This window comes from Eschscholzia californica, unplaced genomic scaffold (assembly GCF_041429995.1).
Source record: "Eschscholzia californica isolate CP2 unplaced genomic scaffold, dmEscCali1.0.p SCAF_4, whole genome shotgun sequence".
NCBI lineage: Eukaryota > Viridiplantae > Streptophyta > Magnoliopsida > Ranunculales > Papaveraceae > Eschscholzia > Eschscholzia californica.
Genome location: NW_028238461.1, coordinates 3845860 through 3863303, shown reverse-complemented (window position 1 = coordinate 3863303; position 17444 = coordinate 3845860). Strand labels below are relative to the sequence as shown.

Sequence of the window (17444 nt, the reverse complement as noted above, 5' to 3'; positions counted from 1 at the left end):
TATAGAATAGGGAAATGCTAAGTGTACAAAGAATCTTTTACAAGATTCTTGACAAAATTCTAAAAAGAACGGTCCGGATTGAAGTCAAATTTTGATCGACTTTTGTCTTTTAATGAAAATGAGTCATTAAGTCGATAATTTTGTCAAACACTTTGTACATGTAACACTCCCGGAATAGAATAAAACACTACCCAAACCTAATAGATGGGCAGGGCACAAATCGGGTCAGGACCGCCGGGTAACTTGCTACCTACGGCTACTAGTGCATCGGTACGTCGTGTGCCACGCCGCAATTTAGAGCGCGCAATTCGGCATCGTATATAGTCGTATACGGAGGATTCGCTTTATGGACTGGTTATAGATGGAGGAAACTTCGTAAAACTGAAAATAGGGTTCGAGCCCTTCAAGAAAGACTCAAGAAACTGGTTGATGCTGAAGAATCAGCTGCTTCATCTTCTTCAGTATCAGTCGGTAAACTACCTAACACAATGGAGAAGAAACCCTAATTCCAGATAGCTAATTTGGGTCAGTTCAATTTTTTTTTCCTCAATTTACTGTTTGATCTTTACTTGTTTCAAATTGATGAGAAAAATAAACTGTTCCCCTCAAAAGTTGTTCGATGGAAAAAATTAGACATCAAGAAGAAATTGAGGGGTTTAGGGTGCGGCTTCCTTCTCTGTTTTATTTTTTTGTTATATGAGGTTAATTGTGTTTTCCAATTAGGTTACTGAAGTTGAAAATGTTCTTTGATGAGTCTATATTTGTACTCATTGTGAAGGATCTCACTTTTCTCTGAAATTGTTAATTAAATAGATGCTGTATGTTGTTTATCTTCCTCTTAAGTTCCAATTTGTTTTTTTGTTGTCATAGAGATTTGTGCACTTCCCATCCATTTCGACCATATTTCTTTCTATGTGAGCTATTTGATTTTTGATTTAGTGTCCACATTGGATTTATAGTCGTGAGAGTGTCACTTTACTATTTCTCTCACTCTGTGGATGTGTGTGATTTTCATAATTCAGGTGTTTCTGTACAATATTATCTGTATACGCAAGTGAATGTCGTGGGTAAGCCAAATATTGGCGTATGGCCGCCAGATATAGGCGTGTGGCCGCCAGATATAGGCGTGTGGCCGCCAGATATAGACGTGTGGCCGCCAGATATAGACGTGTGGCCGCCAGATATAGGCGTCTGGCCAATTGGCCATCACAACCATTTCGAGCGTAAAGAGTGGACTTAGTGCGGTTTACGTAGATGCGATCTAATTGCTAAACCGTTGACTAATAGTGGTCTTTGGTCCTTCATCATTGCTTCATTAACATAGTTTCATTTTCTTCATGATCCAATAAGTTTTAGAATGAATTAGGGGTTATTGAAGTATATAATTTCATCGTCAGTAGCCCATCCCTTGAATCACTCGACTTCGAATTGCTTAACCTTGAAGTGGATTTTGAAGAGAGGAGAGTATAGATGATAGTTTTCGTGATTGTATATGTTTGTGGATTGAGTTGAAATTCTTTGATTGAGAAAGATATTAATGTCTGCAAGTTTCAATCTACATAATGTATTTCTTACTGACTAGAATCACAAGTATGATCAAGTATATTGAATTAACGAGCTAATTACATACAGTTTCTCTATTTGTTGGGTGCATATATAGGCTAAAACTGAACTGCAATATGTTCATATGCAAGTTTATATTACTGAATCATTTGGATTCCCAAAACTTTAGTAGCTAAGCTTCCTGTCTCCTTTCGACTTCCAGTGCGATCTCGTTACGTCGGGCAAATGGGAGCGTAAATGGTGGATTATACTGCAAGTGTATGAACAGACTGCATTTTAGTTATCTCTCACATGCATGGTCTCTCTATGTATATTTTTAAATACATAGAATATCAAATTGTTGGTAAAGATTATAACCTGTGCAATTTCTACTTCAGTGCTTTCTTTTACTTTGAATTGCCTGTCAAGTTTTAATGCTTCCCGTAGTGTTGATTCGCGGCGTTTAACTTCATCATCGGTTACAAACCCTAAAATGGAAATTTGAGTAAAAAATCAGTGACCTTCTCTTCAATTGTATTTTGTTGGGAAGGAGGATGGCAAACCTGAGAAGGCAGATACTGCGACAAGTTTCTTTGGCACTTCTACGATCCTCACGGAGGGATCTTTTGGTGAAGGTAAATTGGCACCATATTTTGAGGGCATAACGAACGACATACGCCAACTATCTTGACCTCCCAACTTAATATCCAAACAAATATCCCAGTTTAGATCGACATTTAAATACATAATCTAGAATCCAGATGGCAAAAACAAGACCCTTGTTCGATTTATGAGATAGATTGTAGATTACCCGTTTCGTGATCACAGGTGTTGTCATGTTCATCTTCTCTCCGTTATCCGGTTGAGCTTTTCGAGTAATAACAGGAGTCGTCATCTCCATTTTGTCGCTTGTTGTGTTCTAAGACCATTTCAACAAACTTGTTGTGTTCTAAGACCATTTCAACAAACTTAATGGCGCAGTAACGGAAGTTAGTGTTTGTTTCTTTCTCAAAGTCGGATATGAAATGTAACTTGTTTGATTCAGATTTCACATAGTTTTTTAATGTCAGACTTGATTCATCTGAATGATTGATTGGGATTGTTTTTGGTCCATTTGATCCGGACGAATCAAATTCAGGCTAGGTATAAAAATGCTTATAAGGTAAATAAATCAAATTAGTTGATTCAATTATAAGTTGTTAAAAAATAAGTAGGTAATATACCTTACCAAAGAGATACTCAGCCAAGACATTAAAAGATTGAGATGAACCATTGAAATCAAATCCATTCTTCCCTGGCATTATTGTCTCTGCCATGAAGTAAGGCTGTTCCAAAATTTCAGATAATCTTTTCATGAAACTTCAAAATCTGATCATTATAAGACTGGTTTTTGTTTATACATATTTATGTCAAGAAATGAGATTAAGGGTTCATATTTTCCTACCTCAACTTGTCTAATTTCGTATTGCTCTGTTCGATTCAACACAGTAAATTTAACAGTCTCAAGATCAGGAACTACAAAATCCCAAAAAACCAAATAGAGAAACTCAAAGATCAATAACGAATCAAACATGAGAAATTCATAGTGAATGAGAAAAAAGGGTATTGAGAATTTTATACCTGACATTAAAGCTTCTTCGAAATTCCGAGCTTCGAAGCTCTTTGGGAAAAGATATTTAGCTGATTCTGTGGCCAAATCCATCACAACTGAAATTGAAAAAATACTAGTAAGAATATCAGATTGAAATCAGAAAAACTGTTTGTTCATAATTTGAAATGAGGAATTGTTCTTTTTATATATTGATTGAATTGATAATTACGTCGTTGAGAAAGAGACGAGGTTTGAGAAATTAGGGCAAATACGAGAGAGATTCGAGCTTCGTTAGCTGATGATATCTGCTTCCTTGTTGAAACCATTACGTTTTTTCCTGGTGTGTTAGTCGATTTAACAGTCCAATTCTTTGCAGGGCTTCTGAAAGTGATATAGTTGGTTCTACTGATAAGTGAATCAGAGATGGTGACGCAGCGGAAAAACTGATAAAAAGCCTTAGAACTCCGTCTAAAGACTATTGAACCGAAATTGATAACAAGAATACTAAAATACTGAATTTTATTGATTGAATGAATGACTGAAACAACTTCTAAGCCCTCATTATATAGACTTAGGGTTTCCTAATCTTGGTCAAACTCCAATAGAAAGTCCTAAAAATAAAATACTAGAATAGTAGTAATCCTAAACTGAAAATAATTACCAAAAATAGAAAAAAAAACTAGTAAAAGTCCGTTTTGAGGCCCTAAACGATGGAATTTGCCCCTCAAAGTGGGTCCGTTGTGGCAAAGCTACAACGAATGACCGGAACGCTATTTCGGACCATCCCTCAAAATTTCGTCCAATTCCGACACCCGTAGCTTCGATTTTGGCCGTTTTAGTCTGTCACCCTTGTATTTGGCCGCTTCGATCTCATCCATGTATTTCTCGGCCAATTCCTCTACATCAGTCTCCTCCACTTGAAAAGAACTCGACCTCGAGTGATTGTTAGGATAAAGTGGTGTATCTGGATAAAAGGTATAGATATCAGCAACATTGAAAGTATTTGAAATTCCCATGTCTTGAGGAAGATCCACCACATAAGCATTGTCATTGATTTTCTTCAAGATCTTGAATGGACCATACTTCTTAGGTTTCAATTTATTATATGTGCCTGCAGGAACACGCTCTTTTCGCAAGAAAATCATCACTTCATCTCCCTCCTTATATACCTTCTTTCGACGATGTTTATCGGCAGCTGCTTTGTTCTTAGCGTTAGTCTCCTCGAGGCGAAGTCGCACTTCGTCGTGCATTGTCTGAATTTGCTCGGCCATGTTTTCTGCTGCTATACTAACTCCTATTCCTTTGGGTAACTTCGCTAAATCTACAGCGTGATTAGGAGCTTTCACGTAAACGACAGAAAATGGAGTTCTTCCAGTTGCACTATGCACTGCATTGTTGTAGGCAAATTCTGCTTGAGGTAATGCATGATCCCATTGTTTGGGTTTATCACCACAGATACATCGAATCATGTTACCTAAAGTTCGGTTTGTTACCTCTGTCTGTCCATCTGTTTGAGGATGAGCTGTAGTACTTCTGTTTAAAGAAGTGCCGAACATCTTCCATAAGGTGACCCAAAAATGGCTAAGAAACTTTGAGTCCCGGTCTGAAGTATCGACGACCACAAAAACTGAGTCTACTCCCCTTTGTGTACGAGGGAGTCCTAACACAAAATCCATGGATAAATCCTCCCAAATGGTTGCTGGAATGGGAAGAGGCATGTAAAGACCCGTATTTTGTGTCTGACCCTTTGAGACTTGACAAACATAGCACTTCTGAACATAATTCCCCACATCTCTCTTCAACTTTGGCCAGAAATATCGACTGGATAAGCTCAGAACTGTTTTATCTCTTCCGAGATGTGCGTTTAATCCACTAGCGTGTAACTCGCGGATCAAATTTTCCCGTAGGGATGTTTTGGGAATGCATAAGCTGCTGCCCTTAAATAGGTAACCCTCTGAAATAAGATAATCTGCCACAGGTTGATCTTCCTTACACTTAGCCCAGATTTCTTTGAAGTCCTCATCATCTTCGTACAACTCTTTTAATACTTCAAAACCCACAACTTCTTGTGTTAACGTTACCAACAGTGTGGCACGTCTACTAAGTGCATCTGCGACTCTATTCGTTGCTCCAGATTTGTGTCGAATAACAAAGTTGAATTTCTGAATAAAAGTGGCCCACCTGATGTGCATCTTGTCTACTTGTTTCTGACTGTTAATGAATTTCAGGGCCTGATGATCTGAGTATAAGACAAACTCATTCTGGTACAAATAAACCTCCCAACGTTGTAAAGCTCGAACTACTGCATAAAACTCCTGGTCATAAGTACTCCACTTTTGTCGGGCTTCATTCAATTTCTCACTAAAGAAAGCTACAGGACGCCTTTCTTGTGATAAAACTGCTCCAATTCCTACCCCACTAGCATCACACTCGACTTCGAAAGGTTTATCAAAGTTGGGTAAGGCTAAGACCGGTGCATTGCATAATTTTTCCTTAATAAGGGAAAAGGCTTCGTCTGCTTCGACACCCCAGTCAAACTTTCCTTTCTTCATGCACTCAGTGATAGGTGCCATGATAGTGCTAAAATTCCGAATAAATCTTCGGTAAAAGGTGGCTAATCCATGAAAACTACGAACTTCAGTAACTGTTTTAGGAGTCGGCCACTCTTGTATAGCCTGTATCTTTTCGTTATCAACATGAATTCCTTCTGAACTTATTACAAAGCCCAGAAATATAAGACTATGTGTGAGGAAAGTACACTTCTTTAGATTCAGGTGTAATTCATTCTCCTGTAGAACCATCAATACCTTTCGGAGGTGTACGAGGTGTTCCGCCTCAGTTTTACTGAAAATAAGGATATCATCGAAATAAACAACAACGAATTTTCCAGTAATACAAGGTTCAAGTACCTGGTTCATCACTCGCATGAAGGTGCTGGGAGCATTGCTAAGACCGAAGGGCATGACCAACCATTCATACAGTCCATCTTTACTTTTGAAAGCCGTTTTCCATTCATCTCCTGGTCGGATTCTGATCTGATGATATCCACTCCTTAAATCAATCTTGGAAAAGATTTGGGAGCCCTCTAATTTATCCAACATATCCTCTAGTCGTGGAATTGGAAAACGGTATTTCACAGTTATTTTGTTGATAGCTCGACTGTCCACACACATTCTCCAACTTCCATCTTTCTTTGGAATCAATAAAGCAGGTACAGCACAAGGACTCATGCTTGGGCGGATGAATCCTTTACTGAGTAATTCTTCGATCTTCTCTCTTAAAATCTCATCTTCCTTCGGACTCATACGGTAATGTCTCATATTAGGCAAGCTGGCTCCTGGAATGAAGTCGATATGATGTTGTACGTCCCTAAGAGGAGGTAGCTTTTCAGGTAAATCTTCAGCAATGATTTCCTGAAACTCTCCCAGTATTCCCTCAACCTGTTCTGGAATTTGAATTGGCGGCTTATGTACTCCTTCTTCCACTGCTGCCTTAACGACAATGGCATAGACTCCTTGCGCTTCCTTCACATCAGCAAAGACTTCGTCCTCTGACCTGCTCAATGTAAGAAAAGTTTCTTTAGATGAGGATGTAGGTGAAATACTTTTAACCTTACTTCCTTGGGGCACCATGAGAATCTTATGTCCCTCCCAATCGAATGTATAAGTGTTGGATCGGCCTCTGAAGGTACAATCGGTGTCCCATTGCCATGGTCGTCCTAGAAGAACATGACTAGCATCCATATCGGTCACATCACATACGACTTCCTGTTTGTAGTACTTTCCGATAGAGATAGGAACTCGACACGTCTTGACAATTTTCTTAACATGTCCCGGTTCTATCCAACCAATGGTGTATGGTGATGGATTATCTTCCACGGGTAATTGTAGATGCTCAACAAGTTTTCTAGAAATAAAATTCTCAAAACTTGCGGAGTCAATGATTAGAGAACACACTTTTCCTTTGATAGTACATTCAGATCGGAAGATCTTTTTCCGTTGGCTACGATCTTCCTTCATTGGTGTGAGTAAGACTGGATGAATCATGCAAGCTACTCGTTCACCTTCCTCTTCGGCACATTCATAACCCTCATAATCTTCACCACCATCTTCGTCTTCTTCCGGAAAACCATCTTCTCTATTATCTGCCACGACGTTCACTGACCTTCTGTTCCTTCCTTGGGGACAATTACTTGACGTGTGGCCGATTTCTTGACAGGAGTAGCACTTAGTCCCACGAAATTTTGTATATGGATTTGGATTGGCTCCTGTGTTAGCTGGGGGTCTCTGATTAGCAGTACTGGAGCTGCTTCTTGTCACGTTTCGTGGGGGTTCAGTATTTTCCCCGAGTCCCTTGCTCTTTTCAGCAGTCAATCGAGGTTGTTCGTCTCTTCTGAATCCTGAATTGAATCCTGAATTTCGACGATCTTTCTCCCAAGATTCCGCCTTTAGTGCTAAATTGTACGCGTCCTGGATAGTCCAAACCGTAACCAATCCAATCTTTTCCCTTAGATTAAATTTTAAACCATTCATAAAACGATCCACTAACACGTTATTTGATTCTGTCAATTGTTCCATCCTATTTCTCTGGGCCAATCTTGAAAACTCCTCGTAGTACTCTCCCACCGAACGCAACCCTTGTTTACAATTTTGGTAGATCCTGAACAAGTGTTGTTGATAATCAGAGGGTAAGAACCTCTCCCTCAAGTGTTCTTTCATAGATGGCCAATTCTGGATTGGAGCCTTTCCTTGCCCCTTTCTTTGACGTTGTAATTCATCCCACCAAACCGCAGCACTTCCTTTGAGTCTACAAGCGATAATGTTTACCATCTGTTCGCCAGGAACAGTATAGGACATATCCACTTGTCGTTCCACCTCATGTAGCCAATCAAGGAACTCTTCGATCGGCAAATAGCCACTGAAGATTGGAATTTCTGCCTTGATTTTGTATTCATCATAATCTCTGCGCGGGTAATGTTGGTTAGGATAATAGTTACCATCACGTTCTTGGTTGCCAGCATATTGTTGAAGTATTTGTGGTCTGCCTTCGTTTCCATTAACAGGTTGGTTGTGGGCGAATCCCTCAACACGTTCTCGGTTAATAGGTTGCCTAGGGTTTATGTTGACATTCAGGTTGTTAATCATCTCCATCATCTGATTTAGTTGATGACTCAAACCGTCAACTTTTACCCACAAAGCATCGTTACCTCGTTCACCGTCGAGGTTTGCGTTTCTAGCTTCGTCTTCTGCCATTAAGCCAGGAGAAACCTCGCTCTTGATGCCAACTGACGCAGCGGAAATCTCCGGAAAAGAATTAGAACTCCGTCTAAAGACTATTGAACCGAAATTGATAACAAGAATACTAAAATACTGAATTTTATTGATTGAATGAATGACTGAAACAACTTCTAAGCCCTCATTATATAGACTTAGGGTTTCCTAATCTTGGTCAAACTCCAATAGAAAGTCCTAAAAATAAAATACTAGAATAGTAGTAATCCTAAACTGAAAATAATTACCAAAAATAGAAAAAAAAACTAGTAAAAGTCCGTTTTGAGGCCCTAAACGATGGAATTTGCCCCTCAAAGTGGGTCCGTTGTGGCAAAGCTACAACGAATGACCGGAACGCTATTTCGGACCATCCCTCAAAATTTCGTCCAATTCCGACACCCGTAGCTTCGATTTTGGCCGTTTTAGTCTGTCACCCTTGTATTTGGCCGCTTCGATCTCATCCATGTATTTCTCGGCCAATTCCTCTACATCAGATGGAGGAAGGATTGCATGAAAGAATCATGGTTCTTTTTTTTTTGCTGGAAGTTGGTTCTAGAGAAAGAGAGAGAGAGAGAGAGAGGGTGAAAACTTTCTCTCTCTAGAAATTGTGTGAAGTCCGTCACTCTGTTTGTCCGAAGACGTTTGGCCAGTCTTTTATTGGATATTATTTAGACACTCAGACAAGTTCGAGTAGAAGCAAGCCAATCATATTACAATCACCTTGCTCTTAACGTAAGTGAACGTAACTTCACCAACAACTTCATCAAATTTATGTAATTTATGTAAGTGGGTGCGGACATGGGCGGGTGCGCAGATAGAGGTTTTAACCTTTGCCCGCCCACCAAAACTTGACAGGCTGGGTGGGTTGTACTCGAGACGGGCGTCCATGATCCTCGTTGGACTCGGGTGGCCGTGGACGAGTTCGGGCTCATGGGCAAAATTCCCACCCTCCAGTAACCAGTTAGTTAGATGTTTGAAATTTAGGTTTAATAATCTAAAATCTTAACAAATTTACGGGGTCTACTGAGATTTTTGGTCCAATAAAAATTTTGGCTTTATAAATTGTTGGGATTCAAGAAAATTGTTAGGATTGAAGAGACTTAAGATTTTTAGTAACCAAACAGACTAAATGATTTTTGGTTCCTATTGAAAATCATTTTCGGTAGAATCCTTACTTTTTTTTTTTTTTTTGTTGAAACGGTAGAATCCTTACTTAGAAATTCTGCATCCAAACAGGCGAGAAATAAAGATTAGTTCTTAGTGGAATCTAACGGCCAGAAAATCACCAACGAGATGATTAAGTCAAAGAGTCTTCCTTTCTTCTTGAGTGGGTAAGCTTGTATCCTCGAAGCCAGAAGACGATTTCAACACGGGAAAAAATCTGATCGAAATTCTGAGCCACTCGGTAAATAGATTCAAAACCGATTTCTCTCATTCTATCTCTCACTCAATGTCTGAGACCTAAATTTCAGTTCTTCAGTAATTCATTCATGGCGTCAATTTCTACTTGCTTCGCTTTAACAACGAAGACACACCAATCTTATTACCAAACTCTCTCTTTCAAAACTTCATATCTCGGTAATAAAATTCATCATCAGTTTCATCCTTCAAGTTTTCAAACTTCAATTCTCCTTAGAAATGCTTCAACTAAAGTTCCAAGACCTAATTTATTAGTCCCTGTAATTAGAGCAAATACTGAAGTTCCAGTTGGAATTAAACCTGGAAACCTTATTGAAACTGATAAATTACCAACTGATGTACGGAAACGAGCGATGGATGCTGTTGATTCATGTGGAGGAAGAGTTACTATTGGAGATGTAGCGAGTAAAGCTGGATTGAAGTTGAATGAAGCTGAGAAAGCATTACAGGCTCTTGCTGCTGATACTGGTGGATTCTTGGAGGTATTTATCAGTTCTCAGACTCTCTCTCTCTCTCTAAATCGGATGAAATTTCAGAATTTTGAACTAGAATTACTCATTCTTAAATGGTGATTCTGTTTAATTGATCATTATTTTGATATATAATATCGAACTTCATGTTGTTCTTCTGGTTTGATGTTCTTTGAGTTTATGCATTAAATCTTTTAAGGTGTGAATACATGATAATTTCCTGTACGAATTGGACAGTTAGACTACTGTCAAGAGCGAACCTTCAAACTAAGAATGCATAAAAATACATGAAACTACACTAGGAATGATTTATTGGTAATACAAAGTTCACTGAGGCATTTCGCCGAATATACTGCTACCTAGACTCCCAATATGGAGATGGAATTCTTGTAACATAGCTTTCATTTTGGTTGAATGTCATCTTTGAGTAAATGTGGTTATCTTTGAGTATTATGGTCTTTTTGAGTAAATATGGTCATCTTTGCGCAATACCGTCATCGTTGAGTAAATATGGTGTGTCTCACATACTAGGAAGCTCAGTCGAATTTGGAACAGTATATAACATTTATGTGATCTTAATGTTATTGCCTTTTTGAAGTTTTTGATTTTGTAAGGAAAACCGTTTTCAAGGTGGTGTTGACAGGTTTCAGATGAAGGCGATGTTCTTTATGTTTTCCCTAGGGATTATCGCTTGAAGCTTGCTTCGAAATCTTTTAGATTGAAGATTGAACCTTTGTTGGAAAAGATAAAGGTAATTGTACTCATTTACAAGTTTCTTTGTAGTTTCATATCTACTTAGAAAGCTCTCATTTTTTTGTACGAAGGACCCATATTGGCTAACCTTTATTTTACAGTCTGCAGTTGAGTATGTAGTAAGGGTGTCATTCGGGACAGCACTTATTGCTTCAATTGTGATCGTTTACACCTCTATCATTGCTCTTCTTTCAAGCAGAAGGTATTTTCGCATATCGCCCGCGTTGGTTATCGATTCCTTGCACGTGCCTTATGGCGGTCTTCCATTCTCAATAATTGTTTTCTTATAGTTTATAAGTTTACTAGTTTCAATCTTTTACAACCGCAAAATATTGACGACCATCTTGCTTTCTATCCTTTCTGGTAACAGTGACGAAGACAATCGTGGAAGACGGGGAGGCAGATCATACAATCCAGGCTTCAATTTTTACTTTAATCCAACAGATTTGTTCTGGTAACTTTTCAAAGATGACATATTTCCCTTGTGCATGAGAAAAAATATTATATCGAGGAAAGAACATTTGAGAGAGGAGCTCCTAGAGCATGTTAAAAAGTTGAGGGATCAAGTAGAACACCCAGGCTGCAAGATCAAGAGTGCTAGAGCCTAGATCCGATTCATCAAATATTCTCTTACTTCACAGAAATCTCTAGCTATCTTTGGTTGTCTTCTGGCTGATAAAATTGAAATTCCGTGTGTTGATAGTCTGATTTGTTGATTGATAGATAGTCTTCTCGTGAAAAAGCTAGAAGTCATAATTTTGATGCATTCTGAAGTAGGGTGATGTAATACATGCATGGCTGCTCAATTGCTACATGAATGTGACCATAAATGAGCATATATATCTGGTGTCAATAGCGATGCTTCTTTTGGCAGAACGGTTAGTTTCACTGTGTCTCACTGAAATTTGCTTGATAGGTACTGGGATCCATACTACTATAGGAGAAGGCAGACAAGATCAGATAATGGAATGAACTTCATTGAATCAGTAATGTGATTTCATAGCTATTATCACTACGTTTATCTTTCCACTCTTATGAAAAAAACAGGTTTTTATATGCTAACTGTTTTGTGTAGATATTCTCATTTGTCTTTGGCGATGGGGATCCAAATCAAGGAATTGAAGAACAGAGGTGGAAGCTGGTAAAATTTCAGTTGTGGCTATCATTTACCATTCTAATTGCTAATGCCTTCAGTTTCCACCTTACAACATATTAAAATCTGAGGTTGGAGTTGGTGATACTTAAGCACCGATTCAGTTTTCTATTGCTCTAAACATATCATGTCTGGCTTGTCATTTCACTGTTCTCACTGTTAATGCCTTCAGTTTTCAGCTCACGTCAGAATTTTTTTATTTATGTGGTTGAGCTCATACTGCTCATCATGTTATTGTTGAAAAATTTGTAGTTATCTCTATTCTATAGCAAAGATATCCAAACATGCATCTAGAAAGATCCCTGACACAACGCAAAGGAATCCCAGTATAAAATATCTTCAAGCAGGGATCTTCGTATGCATTGTAGGAACAATTCTTATCCGTGACTTTATTCTTAAAATGTGTTTGCAGATTGGACAATACATAGCTTCGAATGGCGGTGTTGTCACTCCAGAGGAGATTGCGCCCTATCTTGATGTGCCACCGATGGGTGAAACTGTGGTATGAAGCTATTTTAGTCACACCGAAATAGCTTTTCTCCTTGCCCCTGTATAATTTATACCCATGCTATATCTTTGGTTAAATTCTCATGAGATGGAGAAAACCTGTCTAAATCATCGCGAACGACTAATGTGCTTAGTGTGGAACTCGGAGGACCTTTTGTTTCAACAGTTTCTTCACACTGATATCTGTTTTATACTACTTTTATTTAGCACTGGAACATGAGAATTATATTTTTCGGAAATATCCTCATTGATTCTTTGTTTTTATTTCCATTTTCCTGCATACATTTAGGTCACTTCTAGAAACCTACCATTCATGGTGCTCTGCAGTACTTAGGGAAAGAAGATATTCTTTTTTCCTTAGGATGACAATGATTGCATGCCTAAAATATACTCCGTAGTCCGTATTAGTGAAGTAGTGCATCGAAGACAACAGTTTCATTTCTTCCTTAGCTTAAACGTTGAGTGAAAGACAACTCACAAAGATTTACTTACCTAAACTACAGCTTTGATATTGATCAGAAGAAAAAAAAGAGGTAGGGCTTCACCGTCATATAACCATACTGCAGCTTCCATCAAAACTTGGGATTTACATGAATTTATTACTATAGCAGTTTAAGAAGCAGCATCCTCTTGAGTTTTTGTTTCTTAAATTACGTTAAATCCTTATCTGCAATCACAGCATCGGTATCTTTTTCTTGCTAATACAGCGTATGCTACATGCACCCTAATCTTTTATGTCTTTTGCCAGTTTAACCTAATTATTTTTGTTGATTGCTACAGAACGATGAGTCATACATTTTACCAGTGCTATTGAAGTTTGATGGGTATCCAGAAGTAGATGAAGAGGTGCGTTATAATATTAGTTTCGAAGTTAGAGAATTATGTTGGTGGTACTGTACTTATCATCACTTTCTCTTTGGGTCACTGACAAACCAAAGTGACATATTTATATGGTGTATCGATCTTAATTATGTCATAAGTTCATAATTTTGTGTAAATAAGAAAAAGTCTATATTACTCGAACTGGTTGAGGTCATACATCAAGGGTTTTGTGCTTATGGGGTTATGCGTATACGGATATGCATTAGCTACCGGGTACTATTTTATATGCAAAACATCATTTTGGTGTACTTTTAATTTGCATAAGTTGATACATAACTATATTTTTTGCAAGTGGGTCAAGTTAGCAGATTATAGTGGAGAAATGAGGCAATGGTGGAACATATCAAGATTGTGTTGCTGACCTGATAAACTGATATTTGTTATAGGATGATGCAGACTAGCCTTATGGGCTGCTAGTGATACTGTCCGCTTTGACACTTCTAAGCCTCACAGTTTTAAAAGGTCTCACTAGGGAAGGGTGCTTAACCTCTTAAGAGCAGCACCACACTCCGTCTCACCACTGATGTTGGAGTGTTTGCAACACACCCTCCCGAGTCCACATCACAGTAGAGCAAATTGTGCTGATAGCGTGTTATAGGATGATGCGGACTAGCCTTCTGGGCTGCTAGTGATACAGTCCGCTTTGGCACTTCTTGGCCTCACGGTTTAAAAAGGCCTCACTAGGGAAGGGTGCTTAACCTCTTAAGAGGAACGCCCCCCTCTGCCTCACCACCGATGTGGGATTGTTTACAAAAATATTCATTATTGTATTACTCACTTCATATGCTTTTATGGAGTTACTATTTTATAATATCATCTCGTTGTTATTTCAACCATTTGGCTGTTCTCACTGAACTGATTTATTAAGTAAAAAGAAACTGTTTTTTACCGTGGTACTTGTGTTTGTTACTTGAGCATCAGTTATTCTCTTGCACCATCCAACGACTTCTTGTGCAGGGTAATATTCTTTATCGGTTTCCATCACTGCAAAGAACTGCTTCTAATGAACGGAGCAGAAGAAAGGAATATGTTGGGAAAAGATGGACTGAGTGGGTTGGAGGGGTCGAGAAGTTATTCAAGGAGAAGAAATGGCAATTCAGGTATTCTTCCCCACCTTTTCTCGTTAAGTTTGTAGGTTAACAAAAAATCAAATTGGCTCATTTTGTGTTCCCTAATAATTACTAGGTTAACTTGTGCAGTAAAACAGGAAACTCGGAGAAGGCAATGGCTATAGGTTTGGGAGCGCTGAATCTTTTCGGGGTTATTGTTCTTGGTACTATGTTAAAGTATGGTTTCTTAGATCACCCGAAATTGTTCCATTTGGTTCTTCTCTATGTTTCCCTCCTTAACATCTTCCCTTGCTTTCTATTTGAAGGACCACGACTATAGCACCCAATGGGTTTCTTTCATTTGTCGTCGACATATTTCCCATACTTCAGGTATAGACTGAAGTTTCAGTGCTTAAATATGTTTCTTTTAATCTGTTCATGCACCTAATATTTAAATTGTATTCAAGGATTAAATTGTATTCAAGGGATGCACTTGGTTTAGAGTTGTGCATGCAATTTGTTGTAGTAGTTGTTTTCTTCTTGGAAGAAACAGGTGGTTTGCTGGGCAAGATGCCATTACCTGTCACATTGTTCAAGCCTTCAAGGATTGAAATAGCTAAACTTATAGCGCTGTGAAGTTTAACCATGATGACATATTGTGCTACATGAATATATGAATTTATACATAAATTATATGTAAAATTGGAGTCTCATGCTCGCGCTATATTACAAAAAACACGAAATTTTTATGTGCTGTAATTCTTACATAAAGATCAATTATGCAGTTTTAATGAGGTTTAAACTCACCATGAGTGTCAATGACCTTTTGCATTACCAACTTCTATTTGTTTTCAATTCAACTAACTTCACCCAGGATATAATTGCAGATTTACGCTGGGTCCTTTTTTGCTATTCCTCTTATCCGATGGTTCATCGTTCGTAAGACAAATTCTGAGATAGAGAAAAGAAATCTAGCAAGAGAACAACGAGCTCGAGTACTTGAATTGCCCGATGCCTCTTTAAGGAAAAAGGTAGTTAACCCCCTCTCTTATATTTCAAGATGAGATTAAACATGTGCAATGTGTAGCTCCAAGGCAGAACATCCTAACAGAATACTAAATGACTTCTCAACTAACACGACAAAGATTATATTCTTTTACATGAAGTCAGTAGTATACCTTACTGAATCATAGTTTACGTCCTCTGTTTTCTGTTTAGGAAGACAAAATATTTAACTATGTAAAATAGATACTTCTTCCTCGGTATTTTGGACACGTTACTCGGACGCTTGTCAGATACTCACGGACATTTCAGTGGGTCCGATTGAGTCAAACGATTCAATTTCAGACAATGAGAAGAAAACAAACACCACTATTCTTTGCTATATTATCATTTTCATCTTTAACATTTATTTTTTAAGTTCTCATTTTACATTTTATCAGATTATTTCTCTATATGCAGTTTTTCTAATACATCTTAATTTAGTTCTTGTACCATGTTTAGTTTCTTAGTTTTGGTTTTCTTACAGCTAATGAGTGCTAGGGACATGGCCCAACGAACGGTCATCGGAAAGGACCGAATTGTGTATAGTACTGACAAAGACTTGTATGATCAAGACTACGATGCCAACGAGTGGGAGAAAAAATTTCAGGAGCTTGAGAAAACAGATTGAGAAGATCGAAAAATCTAGCTTGATTCATTTCATACCGTCTGAGTTAACAAATGATTATACTCGGATTATCAGAGGCCTGAAGAGCATTTTCAGGTCGAGGCGTGGTTGGTACTTGTCGAGAAAAAAAGTAGCTCTAGAGGTATCGTGTCACTATATATTGAATTCTCCATTAATTTAGATATGTTTCGAGATACCTCATATACACATTAAAGGTAGGGAGACGAAAAAGAACTTCATGTTGATATTTATTATTTTGAGATAGGTTGTTTTCGTTCTAACTTATCATGTTTAAATTACGAATAAAAATTACTGATTAAAAATTGCCTTCTTCACAAACACACATTAAAACAGAAGTCCGACAACAAAATTGCTAGTGTGCCAACTTACATCAACTGAGCCATTACATATTCATCCACCTCAGATTTTGGTCTGTTTGTTTTTGGCCAACTTTGTCTAAATTGTTGACAAGAATTTCACCTAATTTATTGATTCCATTACTTGCCCCCACATATTAAACAACCCATAAACTGATAAACCAGTACCTATTCGATTTAACCCTAAACAAGAGAAGGACATTGTAACCGCACTGCATTTTGATTTCTCGACTAAATCAAAGCAAAACCACCTGACACTCGTCCAAAACAAGCATGGTCATATAAACGCTAACGTCCTTTTTGTGAAGATAAAGTCTTAACAGTTAATATTGCATTTGATTAAGAAACCCTAGCGTTCTTTTTGTGAAGATAGGTCTTAACAGTTAATATTGCATTTATTTAAGAAACCCAACCCTCAAGTTGACGGATATGACATTTTATTCTTCGCAAGACTCCACTAATCTATCAAAAGACTTCTGACACTTACTAAATTTGACTGCCTTGGCCCGGAATGCTCTCTTGACATGATCCCCAAGATTATTACACTCAATATGATACGAATACATAGTTGAATAAATACATCATTGAAAAAACTCTATAAATACCATTATTCAATGGAGCTTGTGATCTCTGAATTTTAGGAGTAAATGGACAACAACTTGACCAACTATTCGATTTTAAAAGGTATAATCTTCCACCTTAGACGTGAATGGTTCGAGGCACGCTGAACAATTCAAAAAAAAAAAACTAATCGATTTTAAA

At 38.0% G+C, this 17444-nt stretch overlaps 2 protein-coding genes across 2 annotated transcripts; one reads left to right on the top strand and one right to left on the bottom strand.

Moving 5' to 3' along the window:
- Window positions 1-1544: 1544 nt before the first annotated feature.
- LOC147541690 (SOUL heme-binding family protein) lies at window positions 1545-8976 on the bottom strand. The gene is made up of 9 exons (XM_086634564.1): window positions 8902-8976; window positions 3363-3560; window positions 3163-3249; window positions 2987-3057; window positions 2766-2867; window positions 2354-2461; window positions 2106-2241; window positions 1921-2030; window positions 1545-1813 (listed from the first exon to the last, which is right to left on the bottom strand). Exons 1-9 carry the CDS (start codon window positions 8924-8926, stop codon window positions 1736-1738), a joined length of 915 nt encoding a protein of 304 aa, XP_086490690.1. The 5' UTR covers window positions 8927-8976; the 3' UTR covers window positions 1545-1735.
- A 513-nt stretch (window positions 8977-9489) lies between these two features.
- LOC147541689 (uncharacterized protein At5g03900, chloroplastic-like) lies at window positions 9490-16628 on the top strand. The gene is made up of 13 exons (XM_086634552.1): window positions 9490-10304; window positions 10936-11043; window positions 11147-11247; window positions 11416-11499; window positions 11962-12031; window positions 12121-12186; window positions 12611-12700; window positions 13486-13551; window positions 14545-14687; window positions 14787-14873; window positions 14963-15026; window positions 15524-15667; window positions 16165-16628. Exons 1-13 carry the CDS (start codon window positions 9894-9896, stop codon window positions 16306-16308), a joined length of 1578 nt encoding a protein of 525 aa, XP_086490678.1. The 5' UTR covers window positions 9490-9893; the 3' UTR covers window positions 16309-16628.
- The last annotated feature ends 816 nt before the right edge of the window (window positions 16629-17444 follow it).